The sequence below is a fragment of the Littorina saxatilis genome, linkage group LG3, assembly GCF_037325665.1.
Source record: "Littorina saxatilis isolate snail1 linkage group LG3, US_GU_Lsax_2.0, whole genome shotgun sequence".
NCBI lineage: Eukaryota > Metazoa > Mollusca > Gastropoda > Littorinimorpha > Littorinidae > Littorina > Littorina saxatilis.
Genome location: NC_090247.1, coordinates 62179150 through 62199751, shown reverse-complemented (window position 1 = coordinate 62199751; position 20602 = coordinate 62179150). Strand labels below are relative to the sequence as shown.

The window sequence follows — 20602 nt, the reverse complement described above, 5'->3', positions numbered from 1 at the left end:
GCCCTCACACACTCACACACACACACACACACACTTATAAATGCACACTCTTCAAATTATATCCATATCAAATACAAGCCCAGAATAAAAGGTAAAAAACAGCTTGTATTTACTGCAACTCAACACATCATGGTACACTTCCTGTGCTCCTCTATTCCAAATAGACGTCTACCGGAAATAACTCTGTCAGGATTGTCAGTCGTTGTGGGACAGTCATATTTCGCCCCGCTTTTGTGAGTCAAACAATAACACGTACTGACTTCGATGTGTATGTTATGAAGTGCCCGCTATTTGTAACTCCATTTTGTTCGAACATAAACACATCGGAGTTTACGATTTGTTGCCGTAATGATCGCTTGCCCGGAGTGATCGCCGACAAGCTGTTTTGCCTTTGGTCACGTGCGTTTTGCAAGGGGAGTTTCGGAAACACGCGTGCTCAGCGATAACTGCAGGCCATCGCCAGTAAATCGTGGCTCCGATGTGCAGATTTTGGAAAGAAAAAGGCATCATATCGTGCAGGCACTGAGTAACATACACATGGGAGTCAGTTTTTTGCTGCCGATTGCTCGTTTTAACTGATCGACTAAAGCGAGGCGCAACGCTTGGACATACTGACAGATAATGCTGCGTCGCTCACAAGAAATAACGGTTTTAGGTGTGACGAAAAAAAGAACAGGGCCTGAGTACGGTGATAAATACGTACAAGACTTATTTCACAACCATTTGAAAAATACATACATCCCCCGTGGCTGCCCGCATAACGAAATCGTTTTTCTCGTGTTTTGAACTTGCCAGTGTTACAGCACAGAGCAGAGTCCGTCCCGCACTTTGCTTTGTGTACATCACGTGGCCACCCAAACACCCGCACAACGCAACATTTTTCACGAGAAAAACACGTTTATTAGTTTGCTTTGTCTGTATTACACATTTCTATTTACATTTACCACTGACACACCAAATTGTAAACTTTAGTTTGCAAGTGAATCGTTATTATACAAAATAACGTTATCACCAGACGAACAGAGATCTCAGAGATCGTCTGCTTCTCAACTGTTTCGCGCAAATCGTGTAATATCTATTTTTGCGGAAACCTCCCGAAGAAATGCAATCTCAGCGGCTTCCACCTGCAACATAGTCGTGCTTATTTGGAATGTGACGTCCTGTACTTCGTCAGTCACAGCTATCTCGAAAACTAAGCGTCGCACAGAACCAGCGCCCTTCCATTAAGAGTTAGTTTTGAACATCGCTTGTTGACAAACAGTGTTGAAAATATCAGTAAAGAAACCAAGTCACGAGAATGACAAAAATATGAAGGTCACGTCATTTCTTTCTTTCTTTATTTGGTGTTTAACGTCGTTTTCAACCACGAAGGTTATATCGCGACGGGGGAAGGGGGGAGATGGGATAGAGCCACTTGTCAATTGTTTCTTGTTCACAAAAGCACTAATCAAAAATTTGCTCCAGGGGCTTGCAACGTAGTACAATATGTTACCTTTCTGGGAGAATGCAAGTTTCCAGTACAAAGGACTTAACATTTCTTACATACTGCTTGACTAAAATCTTTACAAAAATTGACTATATTCTATACAAGAAACACTTAACAAGGGTAAAAGGAGAAACAAAATCCGTCGCGATATAACCTTGAATGGTTGAAAACGACGTTAAACGCCAAATAAAGAAAGAAAGAAAGAAACAAACAAAATCCGTTAGTCGCCTCTTACGACATGCTGGGGAGCATCGGGTAAATTCTTTATCGTCCCAACCAATATGGGACTCTCCCTAACCCGCGGGGGGTGCCACGTCATTTGAAAACGTCACCTTCGGCAATGTCTCACATGCATAGGTATACTAAAATAGCAAAACTAAAAGCTTAATTGAGACATTTAAACTTAACAAATATCAGTGTTTAATCAGGACCAAAACAATAATTTCACCGTCGTTGAGGAAAATAAGACCTGTCAGAAAAAAAAGACCTGTAAAAAGTCAACTTTACCTTGCAAAAATTGTGTCATGGAACGACTGGTACTAACTTTATATGCTGTTCCCAAACTAACCATTACACGTTCAACACATATACACCAGAAACTTTCTGCATCACGTAAGCTCATACAATTGACTTTCTTTCTTTATTTGGTGTTTAACGTCGTTTTCAACCACGAAGGTTATATCGCGACGGGATAAGGGGGGGAGATGGGATAGAGCCACTTGTTAATTGTTTCTTGTTCACAAAAGCACTAATCAAAAAATTGCTCCAGGGGCTTGCAACTCATACAATTGAGCAAGCAAGCAAACATTTAAGAGCTTTTTAACAAGTTCAACCTGTTTTCATCTGTGAAAAGTTTTCCAATCGTCACACTTCTTTAATATTGAGAAAGCATAACATAATAGCCATCTGAGTTTGGGGGAAGTGGGAGAATAATTTGTTTTTTTTTAAACCACAGACATCCTCACTCAGCAAGACAAAGACAACATAGCTGTCCAATATTTGCCTTGGAAGGCATCTTCAGGACCAATAGAGAAAAGTACAAAAGAAGATCATAACCGAAGCAGATCCAAATGAAAAATAGCGAGGAAAAAAGAAAATGCACTTTTCAATAATAATTGAGTTTTTGTACTCAATTGTATTGCCACGATGGACCTATTCACAACAGCAAAGTGTTCAAAATGATCTATGTCCTTTCTAAAATGGTTGAGTTTTGGTACTCACTAATATTGACATGACGATCCTATTCACAACAACAAAATGTTCAAAATTATCTAAACTTGGCCAACAAATTATTGCAACAAATTTCGCACCTAAATTAAAGCATTAATTCCCGGGAAATTTCATATGACAGTTAAGGCCATTCACTTGACTATCAGGGTCACATTTTGGATTAAAGATATCTTTTACAGGGATCACGTGACCGCCGCTCAAATAAGGGTACTCTCGCTCGAAGTATCTGTAGTGTGTTGGTTGATTATTCTGAAAGTTTCAAAGCAATCCACCAAGTCGTTGCTAAAGGACAGCGCTTTTTGTTATGTCACCCTAAAAAATGACGCAAAAAGTCCCGTTTGTGACCGCTCTTGCGATCGACACCTGCATCGGTAGGAATAGCATAACACACAAAATACGCAAGCTAGCTCAACAAATCAGCCTGTTCAGGGTAGATCATTTATTTGACTTTCTTCTCGTATGTTAACGTTGCAAAGTTTTTCCTATTGTGATTTTTTTTCGATTTTTAATTGAGTCCTTCCGTTTTTGTCTGGTCGATTTTGAGGGTACCCTTTTTTGAGTGGCGGTCACATGATCCCTGTAAAAGATATCATTAATCCAAAAAGTGATCCTGATAGTCGAATGAACGGCCTTAACTGGCATATAACGTTTTATTAAAGTTACACAGGAATTAATGCTTTAATTTAAGTGCAAAATTTGTTGCAATAATGATTTGGCAACGTTTATGTCCTTTTCAAAATGGTTGAGTTCTAGTACTCACTACATGACGGTCCTATTCACAACAACAAAGAATTCAAAATGAAGATCTATGTCCTTTTTAAAATGGTTGAGTTCTAGTACTCACTACTACTGACATGACGGTACTTTTCAAAACAACAAAGTGTTCAAAATGACGACAAGAAACGACTCGCTGAAAACACCATTGGAGGCATGGGAGGTGTGACAACGTGTGGTAACTTATACTCAGTCCCGTAACTATCGCGGCGTCAAGTTCACTCCCTACTGGGAGCTAATTCTGCACTCTAAGCAACGCAGGGGTATTAAAAAGACTCTTTCGTGAGGGTTTACAGCGTTTGCATGGAATCGAGTCATACAACCTCACGAAAGTCCTCAAGACAACACGTCCTAAAGTTGATGAGATCTTTAGCAGGCCAAGAGATGTCAAGGGACATAACTCTATCCACGCGGCCAGGGTGACACCCAATGAGGTGCGACACTTGCAGACGACACAGGTCCTGCAGGGTACGCGGGATGGTTGCTGCCTGGTCTAGGTACTCCACAATGTCTTGGCGACCTTGAACCTGCAGTCGATTCTTGAGGTCAGCATTCTCTTTGCAATGGAAGAGCTGTTTGTTGCAACAGGCCCCTGCTTGGTACAGGAGTTTTACCAGAGGCATCTGTCCGTTATTCAGAGCAGTTTTGATTGGATAATCCCAGCACACAGAACACCCGTGTGCTGGCGTGCAGGTGCATGTCTTAATGTGTGTTGAAAACCCAAATTCAATGCACAACTTCACCATCTCTTCTCTGTCTCCCGAACTTGTGACAGCCTTTAACAGAAGTGACTGTATCGAAAACCTTGCTTGCAAATTATTTATCTTGGAGATTAGGTCTGTACAAATGTCCGATTGTCCTGCTTCAACAGCACGGGAAAATATAGTACACAGAAGGCTATTGTCCTGGGAACACCGGGCAAGCTGGCTCTCTACAATGTCCCATTCTCCCTCAGATGAAGCTTTGCGAATAGCGATGTCCACAACATACGTGTCCTCGCACAACTCCAGAGCTGTTCTAACTTGCTCCCAGTCCTCTATGGAGACTCCGAGGTATACCACCCACTTGTACTGCGCTCTTCTTCTGCACGTTTCCACCAAGTCAGCAAGTTCGGTATCATGGAAATCTTCGTCGAATATTGTATCTGCTTCAGTAAAGGAAAGGTGTTGGAGACACGTCACTGCTGACTCCCAGTCAGACAAGTTCAAAGCAACCACGAAGCAAAACATCAAGACGTCTCGGTTTATACTGTCCTTAAGCTGATCAATGACTCGGGTAACATTCTCCGTGTAGCCAGAGATGACAGAAATAACGAGGCAAGCATTTCCGTAGGATCGTTCAAGGCACCATGCTGCAAGATTTCGAACAAGACATCCCGTGCTGGTATCCCGAAAATCCTTATCTGGATCCCAATATAGGGCTTCGAATGCTAGAAAAAGATCACAAAAGCCATTCAAAGCAGGAACGACGATTTGCCAGGAATCCTCTTCCTTTGAAATGTTTCGCACGCATAGGCAGAACAAGTTCGATGTCAAATACTCATCAGGCTCCAGCTTCCATTCATCAACACAGTCGATGGCTTCTTCTATCAGATTCTTTAGAAGACCCCATTTTTTCTTTTCAATTGCCAGTTTGACTGCATCTTCGAAATCATACGGACTTTTCATGTGACGGCAAAATTCAACAATGAAACTCCATTTGTCGTGTTCGATAGCTGTATCAAACACTATAGTGCTGAATGTGTCTTCAGGGTCTGCTTCATAACAAACTTTAGTACATGCTTCAAGTTTCTCAGCTATGACGGATTCCACTAAAACGCATTCAAAAAACTCTGTTCTCATGTCTAAATCTTCACTAGTTACGCAGTATTCACGCACCCATTTTTCCTGCACGACTTCTGTATAATTCCATAGACCACGTCTGAGCCAGAACCTCAAAGCAAACACCTTGTCGCTGACAGAGAGACTTGTGCAGTGTTTGCTCAGCTTCAGTGAAAGACGCCATTTTCCCCGTCGGGCAGCCTGCAGGAAAGCATACCGTCGGTCGTTGTGACTCAGTGAACCACTCTTAGCCATGCGTCTCACCGTCTTCCATGCACGTTTCCTGATGGCATGTTTCAAGGCAAAGCGTCGTTGTTTGTCACTGAGGCGAGCGTCTTTGAACATGCCCACAACACTGTCCCACATGTCCTGTGCAGTCAACATGTAGAAAGCCAGGTCTGGGTGACCGTTCACCAAACGCGTGTGCAAAGTATTAATGGCATGAGCAGGAAATCTTGTTCTAAGGAGCACCTGTTTAAAAACCCGTCTTGCCGAGGCAAAGAGAGAAAGGAGTTGCAGCATGACAACAAAGTTCATCGTGTGAAATGCTGTGGTGACTAGGTCGACCATTTCCTTTTCTGTTGCCCCAGCCTCTTTCAGGATCATCAGATACTCCGTCCAGCACCCGTGTGTCTTCGCAGTGCGGAGAATTACATCACGCACTTTTGTTTTACTGCCACCCTCTCTCAAAAGTTCAACTAGATTCCAACATGGGCTCCACCGGAAGGCTTCCAGAACAATGAGCTCTGCACAGTCCGGCTCACATCCTTGCCGAAGAAGTTCTACAGCACAGTCAAAGTGCGCCCAGTCCAAGGTCTCCTTGCAGACCAGGCCCTGCTGTGCCGGCGTCAAACCAGTCTTGACCAGTTCCCGCACACAGTTCCACTGACAGGCCATGATTGCTTTCCGCAGAACAAAGTCTGTGTGGTCATTGTTGCCGCAAAGTTTCACCAAACTCGGAACATGCTCCCATCTTTTCTGACTGACGACCTCCTGAAAGACCTTGGTCACCAGTTCCTGCTTCACACCGAGACGGAGGGCATCCAGCACCAAGTCCCAATGTTCGTTTTCCAAGGCTTTTGTCAACACCCGGTCACGTAGTTCCTGGCTCACGCCGAATCGTATTGTGTCAAACACCAGCTCCCACTGTCCGTGTTCCAAGGCCGTTGTCACCACCACGCCCCGTAGTTCCTGGCTCACACCAAGACGTAGAGCGTCCAGCACCAATTGCAACTCCCACAGTCCGTTTTCCAAGGCTTTTGTCAACACCCGGTCACGTAGTTCCTGGCTCACGCCGAGTCGTATTGTGTCAAGCACCAGCTCCCACTGTCCGTGTTCCAAGGCCGTTGTCACCACCACGCCCCGTAGTTCCTGGCTCACACCAAGACGTAGAGCATCCAGCACCAACCCCCACTGTCCGTTTTCCAAGGCTTTTGTCAACACCCGGTCACGTAGTTCCTGGCTCACGCCGAGTCGTATTGTGTCAAGCACCAGCTCCCACTGTCCGTGTTCCAAGGCCGTTGTCACCACCACGCCCCGTAGTTCCTGGCTCACACCAAGACGTAGAGCATCCAGCACCAATTGCAACTCCCACTGTCCGTTTTCCAAGGCTTTTGTCAACACCCGGTCACGTAGTTCCTGGCTCACGCCGAGTCGTATTGTGTCAAGCACCAGCTCCCACTGTCCGTGTTCCAAGGCCGTTGTCACCACCACGCCCCGTAGTTCCTGGCTCACACCAAGACGTAGAGCATCCAGCACCAACCCCCACTGTCCGTTTTCCAAGGCTTTTGTCAACACCCGGTCACGTAGTTCCTGGCTCACGCCGAGTCGTATTGTGTCAAGCACCAGCTCCCACTGTCCGTGTTCCAAGGCCGTTGTCACCACCACGCCCCGTAGTTCCTGGCTCACACCAAGACGTAGAGCATCCAGCACCAATTGCAACTCCCACTGTCCGTTTTCCAAGGCTTTTGTCAACACCCGGTCACGTAGTTCCTGGCTCACGCCGAGTCGTATTGTGTCAAGCACCAGCTCCCACTGTCCGTGTTCCAAGGCCGTTGTCACCACCACGCCCCGTAGTTCCTGGTTCACACCAAGACGTAGAGCATCCAGCACCAACCCCCACTGTCCGTGTTCCAAGGCTGCTGTCACCACAAGGCCCCGTGGTTCCTGGCCCACCCCCAGTGACAACAGGCGAGACACCAGGGCCCATTGTCGTTGTCGCAGACCTAGCTGGAGGAGGAAGTCTCTCTTAACACTGCTGACGCCAGCGGCAACGAGTACATCAACAGTGTCCCACAGGCAGTATCTGCAAATCAGAGTTTTTCTTTGATGAATAGGGATTAATTTCGTATCAAAGTCGAATCGTCTGGAAAGAGAAAGCAAAAATACATAAACAGGGTAGACAAAACTGTGTACAAAGACACTGACCACAGGAGACTCTGAGCTCTACACACACACACACACGCACACACCCACACGAACACACGCACACACACACACACACACAAACACACACACACACACACACACACACACACACACACACACACACACACACACACACACACACAATAAGAACACTTTTTACATTTAGTCAAGTTTTGACTAAATGTATTAACGTAGAGGGGGGAATCGAGACGAGGGTCATTATGGTGTGTGTGTGTGTGTGTGTGTGTGTGTGTGTGTGTGTGTAGAGCGATTCAGGACCGATCTTTATGAAACTTGACATGAGAGATCCTGAGTATAGTATCTCTAGACGTTTTTTTCATTTTTTTGATAAATGTCTTTGATGACGTCATATCCGGCTTTTCATGAAAGTTGAGGCGGCACTGTCACGCTCTCATTTTTCAACCAAATTGGTTGAAATTTTGGTCAAGTAATCTTCGACAAAGCCCGGACTTCGGTATTGCATTTCAGCATGGTGGCTTAAAAATTAATTAATGACTTTGGTCATTAAAAATCTGAAAATGGTAAAAAAAAATTTTTTTTTATAAAACGATCCAAATTTACGTTTATCTTATTCTCCGTCATTTTCTGATTCCAAAAACATATAAATATGTTATATTTGGATTTAAAAACAAGCTCTGAAAATTAAAAATATAAAAATTATTATCAAAATTAAATTTTCGAAATCAATTTAAAAACACTTTCATCTTATTCCTTGTCGATTCCTGATCCCAAAAACATATAGATATGATATGTTAGGATTAAAAACAAGCTCAGAAAGTTAAAACGAAGAGAGGTACAGAAAAGCGTGCTATCCTTCTCAGCGCAACTACTAAACCGCTCTTCTTGTCAATTTCACTGCCTTTGCCATGAGCGGTGGACTGACGATGCTACGAGTATACGGTCTTGCTGAAAAATTGCATTGCGTTCAGTTTCATTCTGTGAGTTCGACAGCTACTTGACTAAATGTTGTATTTTCGCCTTACGCGACTTGTTTTATCATTGGATTTAACAGACACGACTTCAGAGTGAAATCCCTTTGTACTGGTCTATGCGTCATTCCTAAAAGTCAATGCACTGGCACACCGACCGTAAGGTGCAAAGCAGTTTAGTTGACAACCCTAGTGTTTCCTGGTGTACATAATTGGACATTTTACAGTAGGTTGAAGTGCACAGAAGGATCACACAGGTAGTAAATGAGAAAGACAATACTGTCATCAGAACACACAGAAAAAGAGGCACAGGAAAGCATGGTGTCTTACCTTACCGCTTTGTGTACAGCCAGGTGTCAGGACACACAGAGAGACACAGGACAGCATGGTGTCTTACCTTGCAACGTTGTGTACAGCGGTGTCAGGACACACAGAGAGGCACAGGACAGCATGTCTTACCTTGCCGCTTTGTGTACAGCCAGGTGTCAGGACACACAGAAAAGCACAGGACAGCATGGTGTCTTACCTTGCCGCTTTGTGTACAGCCAGGTGTCAGGACACACAGAGAGACACAGGACAGCATGTCTTACCTAACGGCTTTGTGTACAGCCAGGTGTCAGGACACACAGAGCTGAGGCACAGGACAGCATGTCTTACCTTGCAGCTTTGTGTACAGCCAGGTGTCAGGACACACAGAGAGGCACAGGACAGCATGGTGTCTTACCTTGCGGCTTTGTGTACAGCCAGGTCTCTGCACTGCTGACTGACTCCGAGCTGCACGAGCTGCGAGACTAGCCCCCATTGGCTGTGTATGACAGCCTGACTGACAGCCACGTCTCTCTGCTCCAGGCTGGATCCCTGCTGCACCAGCTGACTCACTCTCTGCCACTGACAGTCTCTCACTGCCTGAAGGAACTTCTCCCGCTGTCCAGAACCAGCCATGGCTCATCATTCTTGCTCCTTAAAGACAAACGAAGTCGATTGAATAAACCAAGACATCTCTTTTTGGCTACTACCGTACAGTACCTTGTATGCGCCCAGTATCGAGTAAGCGCCCACCCCCCACTTTGGGTCGGAATTGGTGCACAGGGGGGGTGGGCGCTTACAAGGTACTTTACGGTATATACGTATTTTCGAAAGCAAAGGATGTCATTTAAAGCGCACACTGCATGGCATACACATAAAGTGCCGTTTACATGGCAGACTTACGACCAACTTTTCCCCAACTTTTGTTGTTTGGAAATCGCTCCCGAGTCGTCGAGGCCAAGTCAGCAAAAGGTCTGCCATGCCAACGGCCCAAGCGAATTGGATGCACGCAATTATGTTAGTGGTGTTGATCGCCCCAAGTCAAGGTTGAAAATTAAGGATTTGATGTTACGACATGAATTGATTGATGTATGGCGAGAACTGAATCCTGAGAAAAGGATATATACATGGCGTCGCTTTAATACTGTAAAACAAGGCCGTCTTGATTATTTCCTTGTGTCAGAAAACTTAATGAACAGACTTAATGGAGTGAATATAGGCTCGAGTTATCGATCAGACCATAGCCCAGTGTATATTTCACTTAAATCTGAAGAGAAACATAGAGGTAAACCCTATTGGAAATTTAACAACTCGTTGTTGCGTGATAAGGAGTATGTAGTTGGTTGGTTTTTGGAGTTTAATGTCCTTTCAGCAGATGCCAGCTGCTATTCGAGACCGATGCAGTTATTTTCTTTTTCACTTTACATGGCAATTAAGTTCTACGTTTCAGACTATTTACATTCAGATCTATCACTGTAAAAGAAGGTTCTAAAAATGTATCACTATCACTTCTGGTACTTCAAATCTTGTAAAAAATCTTGATCTCTTTAAAAAAAGTTAAAAATCGTGTCCGGGGGAACATCCCGAAATAAAACCTTCATCGTTTCTGCATTGTAGTGTTTGTCTCGAAATTCTTGAACGTCTACACATTTGGTGAGGACATGTTCTATTGTCCATGGTTCGTCGCATCCAAAACAATATGGTGGGTCTTCACCTTTCAGCAGATAAGCATGTGTAATGTGACTGAGGAGTATGTAGATATTATTAAAAAAGTGATATTTGATATTAAGAAACAGTATGCAAAGATTGATGATTTGGATGGTATTGAGAATATTTTGAATTGTGATTTACATTTAGAAATAAACGACCAGTTATTTTTGGAGGTACTCCTTATGGAGATACACGGCAAAACTATTTCATATGCCTCCTTTAAAAAGAAAAAAGAAAGAGAAAAAGAAGAACATTTATTAAGAGAAATAAATGTTTTGGAATCCACATTTAGGGATGAAGATTTAACCACTCTTGAGGAAAAACAAAAAGAGTTATTCCAATTACGGGTTCATAAATGTGAAGGAATGGCTGTGAGATCAAAGGTCAAATGGATTAATGAAGGCGAACATGCTAGTAAGTATTTTTGTAATTTGGAAAATCGACATTTTGTAATAAAGCAATGAATTATGTTGAAACAGATGAAGGAAAGATGTTATATAATCAGGAAGATATTATGATTGAAGTTCAACAGTTTTATGATAAATTATATGCAGAAAGGAATGTCTTTCTTTCTTTATTTATTTAGTGTCTAACGTCGTTTTCAACCACGAAGGTTATATCGCGACGGGGAAAGGGGGGAGATGGGATAGAGCCACTTGTCAATTGTTTCTTGTTCACAAAAGCACTAATCAAAAATTTGCTCCAGGGGCTTGCAACGTAGTACAATATATTACCTTACTGGGAGAATGCAAGTTTCCAGTACAAAGAACTTAACATTTCTTACATACTGCTTGACTAAAATCTTCACAAAAATTGACTATATTCTATACAAGAAACACTTAACAAAGGTAAAAGGAGAAACAGAATCCCTTAGTCGCCTCTTACGACATGCTGGGGAGCATCGGGTAAATAGAAAGGAATGTAGAAGATGTTGACCTTATTCTTTTAAATGCTTCTAAATTATCTCGAGAGGAAAGTATGATGCTCGAGGGCATAATTACAGAAGCTGAAGCCTTAGCAGCCCTTCGCTCAATGAAAAACGATAAAAGCCCAGGTTCAGATGGATTTACTACAGAGTGTTTTTTTTTTAATGTTTTGGAATGATATTGGTACTTTTCTTGTCCGTTCAGTAAATTATGGTTTTCAACAAAGAGAGATGTCAATAACCCAGAGACAAGGATCAATTACATGTATCCCCAAAGATTGTAAACATAAACAGTATTTAAAAAACTGGCGTCCTATTACATTATTGAACACTACAGGTATAAAATTACCTCTACCTGTATTGCAAACCGACTAAAAAAAGTTTTGCCAATGTTGATACATGAAGACCAAAAGGGATTTCTCAAAGGCAGATGTATTAGTGAAAACATACGTCAACTGTTTGATACACTCGTGTACACAGAAGAGCATAATATTCCTGGTCTCTTGTTGACGATTGATTTCCAAAAAGCTTTCGATAGTATTTCTTGGTCTGTTATTGAGAAGAGTCTTGATTTTTTTAAACTTTGGACCGCAACTGAGACAGTGGGTAAAGACTTTTTATAATCATATTATTGCATATCATGTGTAACTGTAAATGGCCAATAATGTTTAAACCCCCATCACAAAAATATTGGCACATTACTTTTCTTTTAACCTACTCAAAAGCCTTGTGTACAAAAATCTGTTTTCAAAATGATTCTGTAAAACAGTGTATTTATTTCCACCAACACCTTTTGGGGTTTTACCAGTGCTTGCAATGGATAAATAATCTGCGATAATATAAGAGATTTAACAATAAAAAATGTTACCCAATCATAATATGTCTTGCTAAAATGTATAGTGTCAATGATTTTTGGGTTATTGTTGATCATATGGAGGTTTTTGAGTTATTCTAGGTTTGTGGTTTTTTTTCTCACTTATTATAAATATATTCTAGGTTTTATTATGCAACGGGCGGGGATGTAGCTCAGTCGGTAGCGCGCTGGATTTGTATCCAGTTGGCCGCTGTCAGCGTGAGTTCGTCCCCACGTTCGGCGAGAGATTTATTTCTCAGAGTCAACTTTGTGTGCAGACTCTCCTCGGTGTCCGAACACCCCCGTGTGTACACGCAAGCACAAGACCAAGTGCGCACGAAAAAGATCCTGTAATCCATGTCAGAGTTCGGTGGGTTATAGAAACACGAAAATACCCAGCATGCTTCCTCCGAAAGCGGCGTATGGCTGCCTAAATGGCGGGGTAAAAACGGTCATACACGTAAAAGCCGTGGGAGTTTCAGCCCATGAACGAACAAACAAACAAAATTATGCAATTAGAGACTAAAAAAGAGATTGAGAGAGCGCTGTGTCAATTTATTGACTTTCGGTTTAGCCAACGACACGTGGTGATACAATCACCGATGTTACTAAAAATAGAATGGGTAAATCTAGGCAATCGTTCACAGGGAGTGCTCGGTAATTATGCAACCCTTAGATTTACTCGATTTAATAAATCACTCAAAAGCCTTTGGAATGAAGAAATATAAACAAAATATAAGTAGGAGTTCAGAAAAAAATGAAAAATGTGAAACAAAAATGAAAAATGTGAAACAAAAATGAAAAATGCTCTGCCTGGGATGAGATTCAAACCCGACCGGCGTGACCACCATCAAAACGAATAAGCTATCTTGAATGCTGACGACACCTGAATTTAATTTTAGTCACCCCACCGAACAATGATTGTGTATGTGGCAGCGACGTTTATGTTTCACTGACTGTCAGTGGCAACCACACTCTGTCGTCGCCATATCTGGGCGCACAAAATATCTGTCTTCCTGGTTTTCAGTGTACCGTGAACAGTTGTTTTCTGCCAGCCGTCGCTGACATGGATACAAAATATGTGACACTGACGTGTGTCAATCTCAGAAAAGGGCACAAAGGTAGCCTACATGTACACAGAAATACCAGAGCTGTAAATCACACGTGTATCATTGTAACAAGGTCTCGTTCGCGGCTTTAGTCTGGAATTCACAAACACCACAGAGTACCGAGTATATTGAATACACTTTAAAGCTAGCTACAGAAAGAGAACGCCATGGGGGCCCGGGTGGTAGAGCACTGGACTTGTGATCGAAAGGTCGCAGGTTCGAATTCGGGCCGGGACGGACACGGGTCAATTGTATGTGCAGACCCAGAGACAGTATCCACCTCCCCCCACCCCCGTGTCATCACAGTGGCACGTAAACTAGACCTCGGGTCAGCCATTCTGCCATAAGTGCAAATGGCTGATACCACCTAAACACGCACACACTTGTTAATCTCATCTAAAGTCGGGTTAAAAAACCCGGGAACATGCCCCTAATAGTGGCTTTGCGGCCGTGAGGGCGTACCATTTGAATCAGTTTCTCTCATGAGAACGCCCATATTTCAATCCACACTCACTGACTCGACAAAACGCCAAAGCTGAACGGACAGGGTACGTATCATACTTGTGACTCAACAAACCGTCCGTCCCTCAAAGGAGTCTGTTGGCAAGGTGTGGTGTGTTCAATATATCTACCCTTGACGTCTTTCCTCGCTCGCTCTAAACTTGATTTCAAATGTTCGTTGGTAAATACCACGCGCATTTATTTTATTTACAGCTGTCTAGGGTTTTCAGTGTATTAACACATTTTTGATAAATAAATAGAGTCTGGCATATTTGTTACTACTTAACATACCTGGTTTCAGAACACCGAACCGGTCATGAGTCTCGCAACCAAGGAAGGAAACTGACGCACAGAGACGGTAAGTTAGCTAGCCGCCAACTAATGGCCGTTGGTTTCTCGAAATTCAGGAAGTGGTGGTTGTGCTACGTAACAATCGAGCTTGAGCCCAAATGTGATGTCATTTCGAAAGAAAGAAATGTTTGACCGGTGTAACACGAGAAAATTACTCCCACGAGATTTTTTTACTCCGGAGTAAAAATTTCGTACGAAAATGTTACTCCCTTTACGAAAAAAGTACTCCCCCATTGCACGAGAAAATTACTCCCCACGACAGTAATTTCCGAGTTCCGAGTAAACATTTCGTACAAAAATGTTACACCCCTGACAAATAAATAACGAATAAATTACTTCACCCTAACACGAGCAATTCAAACTTCCCATGCCAGGTGTACAAAATGTTTACTCCCTTGTCCCCTGTTAGTCTTGGTGGTGGAAGGGGTAGAGGGAGGGTAGCGCGACATTCGTTTGCGCGAAATCACATATTGGCATTATCCCTTCGCCCGCATCCCATTTTCGAGTACGAGATTTTTCACTGGAAGTAAAAAAAAAATGGGGAGTAAAAATTTCGTGGAGGGAATAATGTTTTCGTGCCTTGGGGAGTTCATTTCTTGTACGAAACTGGTACTCGGGAGTAAGAATTTTGAACGAAATTTTTACTCCGGAGTAAATTTTTCGTGGAGTAAAAATGTCGTGTTTCACCGGGTTTGAGAGTAGAATTGGGAAAAGGTAAACCTGCTATGTGAAACACATTTGTTTTGAATATGACTGGGTTTTTAAGCCCAACCCCCTCTCTCTCTCTCTCTCTCTCTCTCTCTCTCTCTCTCTCTCTCTCTCTCTCTCTCTCTCTCTCTCTCTCTTTCTCTCTCTTTCTCTCTCTTTCTCTCTCTCTCTATCTCTGTCTCTCTCTCTCTCTCTCTCTCTCTCTCAATACCGGCACGGTTGGCCTAGTGGTAAGGCGTCCGCTCCGTGATCGGGAGGTCGTGGGTTCGAACCCCGGCCGGTTCATACCTAAGACCTTTAAAATTGGCAATCTAGTGGCTGCTCCGCCTGGCGTCTGGCATTATGGGGTTAGTGCTAGGACTGGTTGGTCCGGTGTCAGAATAATGTGACTGGGTGAGACATGAAGCCTGTGCTGCGACTTCTGTCTTGTGTGTGGCGCACTTTTTTTTTCGCGACACGCCGCCAGAATACTGGCGTTGACTGATCATGCTATGGAAAGCCGTTTGGCTCATAACCATTACGCGTGTAATAAAACATAAATACACGTGTAATAAATGATTAATGCACGTGTATTTATTTCTTATTGCACGTGTAAGTTATCTTTTTATATTTAGTCAAGTTTTGACTAAATATTTTAACATCGAGGGGGAATCGAAACGAGGGTCGTGGTGTATGTGCGTGCGTGTGTGTGTGTGTGTGTCTGTGTGTGTGTGGAGCGATTCAGACTAAACTACTGGACCGATCTTTATGAAATTTGACATGAGAGTTCCTGGGAATGAAATCCCAATATTTTTTTTATTTTTTTTGATAAATGTCTTTGATGACGTCATATCCGGCTTTTCGTGAAAGTTGAGGCGGCGCTGTCACGCCCTCATTTTTCAACCAAATTGGTTGAAATTTTGGTCAAGTAATCTTCGACAAAGCCCGGACTTCGGTATTGCATTTCAGCTTGGTGGCTTAAAAATTAATTAATGACTTTGGTCATTAAAAATCTAAAAAAAAGTAAAAATTTATAAAACGATCCAAATTTACGTTTATCTTATTCTCCATCATTTGCTGATTCCAAAAACATATAAATATGTTATATTCGGATTAAAAACAAGCTCTGAAAATTAAATATATAAAAATTATTATCAAAATTAAATTGTCCAAATCAATTTAAAAACACTTTCATCTTATTCCTTGTCGGTTCCTGATTCCAAAAACATATAGATATGATATGTTTGGATTAAAAACACGCTCACAAAGTTAAAACAAAGAGAGGTACAGAAAAGCGTGCTATCCTTCTTAGCGCAACTACTACCCCGCTCTTCTTGTCAATTTCACTGCTTTTGCCATGAGCGGTGGACTGACGATGCTACGAGTATACGGTCTTGCTGAAAAATGGCATTGCGTTCAGTTTCATTCTGTGAGTTCGACAGCTACTTGACTAAATATTGTATTTTCGCCTTACGCGACTTGTTTCTTATGCTGTGGAATAGCATAATGATTAAATACACGTGTAATAAATATTTCATACTCGTGTAAGAAATGATTAAATACACGTGTAATTAACACTTCATGCGCGTGTAAGAAATGTTTAAATACACGTGTAATTATTTATTACACGTGTATTTAATCATTTCTTACACGTGTATGAATTATTTATTACACGTGTATGAATCAATCATTACGCGCGTATTAATTATTTAGTACGCGCGTATGAATCATTTCTTACGCGCGTATGAATTATTTATTACGTGCGTATGAATTATTTATTACGCGCGTATTTAATCATTTCTTACACGTGTATGAACAATGTTTTACACGTGTATTTAATCATTTCTTACACGTGTAAGACATGATTAAATACACGTGTAATAAATTTGTCATACACGTGTAAGAAATGAATAAATACGCGTGTAATAAATATTTCATACAAGCGTTAAAAATGCAGGAGTCACGTGGTTAAGCGACTTAAAAACTCGGACTGGGAATCCACATGAAAAACACTCTATGCGTCTTCATCGCCTCGCTTTGCACGCTTACAGCTCAAGATGGAGGAAGCGGCAAACGTCAATGTCACTTTAGAAGGTTTGCAACAAATTGATGCAATGGTTCACCTTTCGGCGGGTCTGATCCAAAAAAATCCCCTCTAGCGGCGTCGCCATTTTGAGAGATCAATCGCGCGCGAACCGGAAGTAGAATAGACGAGAGTTGTTGCTTTGCAAGTCGTATATTTTCCGATTCAAGTTTTAATTTATTACAGATGTATCTAATGATTAAAATACACGTGTATTTAAATCTTTTCCTACTCGTGTATTTAATCATTTCTTACACGCGTATAAACTATTTCCTGCACGTGTATTTAATCATTTCTTACACGTGCATGAAATATTTATTACACGTGTATTTAATCATTTCTTACACGCGCATGAAATATTTATTACACGTGTATTTAATCATTTCTTACACGTGTATGAATTATTTATTACACGTGTATGAATCAATCATTACGCGCGTATTAATTATTTAGTACGCGCGTATGAATCATTTCTTACGCGCGTTTTAATTATTTATTACGCGCGTATGAATTATTTATTACGCGCGTATAGCTTATGAGCCAAACGGCTTTCCATATCATGCCGTTGTCAGCACGCCGCCAGAATGCGTGCGTTAGGTGCGTGAGCCAAATCAAGAGCTCGAGGTGTCAAAGCTACTTTCGCCAAAACCCAATGCAAGCGGACGCGATTCTGGTGCCGGGAATGTGCTGTGGCCACATGGCTGTGGCGCTTTGTGTTGAGCCGTGCTTCGAAGTGTGGCACACAAAGAAGGATGTTCTCCGTGCATAAACCGAGTTCTAAACAAGTCATTTGTACAAAAACTGTAAATACTGTGACAGCAAGTGTTTCTTTTCTTCTATGGATAAAACCCAACGCAATGGGACGCGATTCTGGTGCCGGGAATGTGGTGTGGCGTTTTGCGTTGAGCTGTGCTTCCAAGTGTGGCACTGTAAATACTGTGACAGCAAGTGTTTCTTTTCTTCTACATGGATATATTCATCATAGTCATCACCCAGTCATCTCATTGTCTCATTCAGGTTAGTAAATTCTTTTTTGCGTATTCACTAAATTCTTTTTTGAGTATTCACTAACAACATTTTGTGCATATTTTCAAACATGTCTGTAGTATTTATGTGGTGCCTCGGGACTTTTTTTATTTAAATTGTTGACATTTTCAATAGCATACCACACAAACACAACAAGCCTTTTGACAAATACAAAGTACATTTCTGAAACAATGAAAGATCTTTCTTTAATTGTGTGCAAAAAGTAAGTCTCCACATGTACTAGTTTTTTTACAATATTTTTTTCAAAATGTCCCAATTTTGGTTGTCAGCAGGCTATATATACTTTGGCTCAGGCGTTCTGAGTGTATAGTCATGTCATGTATGGCCCTTCGTGGTCGGCTGGGCGTTAAGCAAACAAACAAACAAACTCTCTCTCTCTCAGTCTCTCTCTCTCTCTCTCTCTCTCTCTCTCTCTCTCTCTCTCTCTCTCTCTCTCTCTCTCTCTCTCTCTCTTTCATTCTCTGCATGTATCATATATGCGTGCAAACAGAATGCGTGTGTTCTTTGGTCTAAATCAAGATATTAAAAAAATCTATTTAATTTTGTTCATTACTGCTTTTTATATTAAGTTATGATCCGTTCATTAATGCAAGTTCTGTTATATGTTCTGTTAAAACTCATCTAAATAAACTGCAATGCAATAGAGGAGATAACTTTTACTTTAGATCCCATTTTGAATCAAGAGAATGAAGCGACGAATGTCAGAGACGCACAAGACACAGTCAAACTAATGTCCACTAGAAACTTGGAAAATGCATCGAGGGTCAAAATGTCTATCCAGTGAGTCAGTGTGGATCCAGTACTTGCTGTTCCTTTAATCGCTTGATGCTGCACGAAGTCTTCACCGGGAGTTTCCCATGACGTCCGCACTGCTGGATGCGCCTCTATCGGCTCGATCTCAAAGATTTTCACGACCACAGACAAAAAAGAAACGTCGGCTATCGCCTTAAGTTAGCGATCTACAGTGGAACCCCCTTTTAAGACTCCCTCCTTTTTAAGACTCCCTCCTTTTTAAGACTCCCTCCTTTTTAAGACCTTGTTTTCTCAGACTTTCTGTTCATAACCTCTGTAAAATTACCCCCTTTTAAGACTCCCTCTTTTTTAAGACATTGTTTTCTCAGACTTTCTGTTCATAACCTCTGTAAAATTACCCCCTTTTAAGACTCCCTCCTTTTTTAAGACCTTGTTTTCTCAGACTTTCTGTTCATAACCTCTGTAAAATTACCCCCTTTTAAGACTCCCTCTTTTTTAAGACATTGTTTTCTCAGACTTTCTGTTCATAACCTCTGTAAAATTACCCCCTTTTAAGACTCCCTCCTTTTTAAGACATTGTTTTCTCAGACTTTCTGTTCATAACCTGTCAAATTACCCCCATTTTAAGACTCCCTCCTTTTTAAGACCCTGTTTTCTCAGACTTTCTGTTCATAACCTGTCAAATTACCCCCATTTTAAGACTCCCTCCTTTTTAAGACCTTGTTTTCTCAGACTTTCTGTTCATAACCTCTGTAACAGTACCCCCATTTTAAGACTCCCTCCTTTTTAAGACCCTGTTTTCTCAGACTCTCTGTTCATAACCTCTGTCAAATTACCCCCATTTTAAGACTCCCTCATTTTTAAGACCCTGTTTTCTCAGACTTTCTGTTCATAACCTCTGTCAAATTACCCCCATTTTAAGACTCCCTCCTTTTTAAGACCCTGTTTTCTCAGACTTTCTGTTCATAACCTCTGTAAAATTACCCCCATTTTAAGACTCCCTCCTTTTTAAGACCTTGTTTTCTCAGACTTTCTGTTCATAACCTCTGTAAAATTACCCCCATTTTAAGACTCCCTCCTTTTTAAGACCCGATTTTCTCAGATTTGTGGAGGTCTCAAAAGGGGGGCTCCACCGTATAAGTATTCTAGATGATTGAAAATGATGTTGTTATTTTTTTTCTTTTTATTGTGTATGCTTTGTTGGGCTCTCTGAGAAGTAAAATAACTGTTGGTTTTTTTTTTCCAGGACTGCAAACCTGGCTATGAGTGCGTGATGAATCAAGTGCTCTGTGTCAGAGCGCCCTGTCCTGCAATACCCACCTGTGTTGTCCGTAAGTGTGTTTATCTGTGTGACAATTTGATTACAAAAATTAGGGTGTCACAGTGCCGCCTCCACTTCCACAAAATCAGCCGGATATGACGTCATCAAAGATTTTTTTTAAATAATAATCGTCTGGGGATATTTTTTGCAGGAACTCTAATGTTAAGTTTCATAAAGATCGTTCCAGTAGTTTTCTCTGAATCTCTCTACACATACACACCGCCACCCTCGTCTCGATTCCCCGTCTATGTTAAATCAATTAGTCAAAA

The 20602-nt window shown here is 41.8% G+C and overlaps 1 protein-coding gene across 1 annotated transcript; it reads right to left on the bottom strand.

Moving 5' to 3' along the window:
- Positions 1-85: 85 nt before the first annotated feature.
- LOC138962878 (uncharacterized) lies at positions 86-14500 on the bottom strand. The gene is made up of 3 exons (XM_070334844.1): positions 14383-14500; positions 9412-9647; positions 86-7615 (listed from the first exon to the last, which is right to left on the bottom strand). Exons 2-3 carry the CDS (start codon positions 9627-9629, stop codon positions 3805-3807), a joined length of 4029 nt encoding a protein of 1342 aa, XP_070190945.1. The 5' UTR covers positions 9630-9647; positions 14383-14500; the 3' UTR covers positions 86-3804.
- Between the last annotated feature and the right edge of the window lie 6102 nt (positions 14501-20602).

Excerpts from the sequence above, each read along its gene's own strand:
- LOC138962878 (XM_070334844.1), bottom strand. The coding sequence starts at position 9,629 with ATGGCTGGTTCTGGACAGCGGGAGAAGTTCCTTCAGGCAGTGAGAGAC. Across the intron at positions 7,616-9,411 it reads GCTGTACACAAAGCCGCAAG|ATACTGCCTGTGGGACACTG; the intron begins GTAAGACACCAT and ends TCTGATTTGCAG.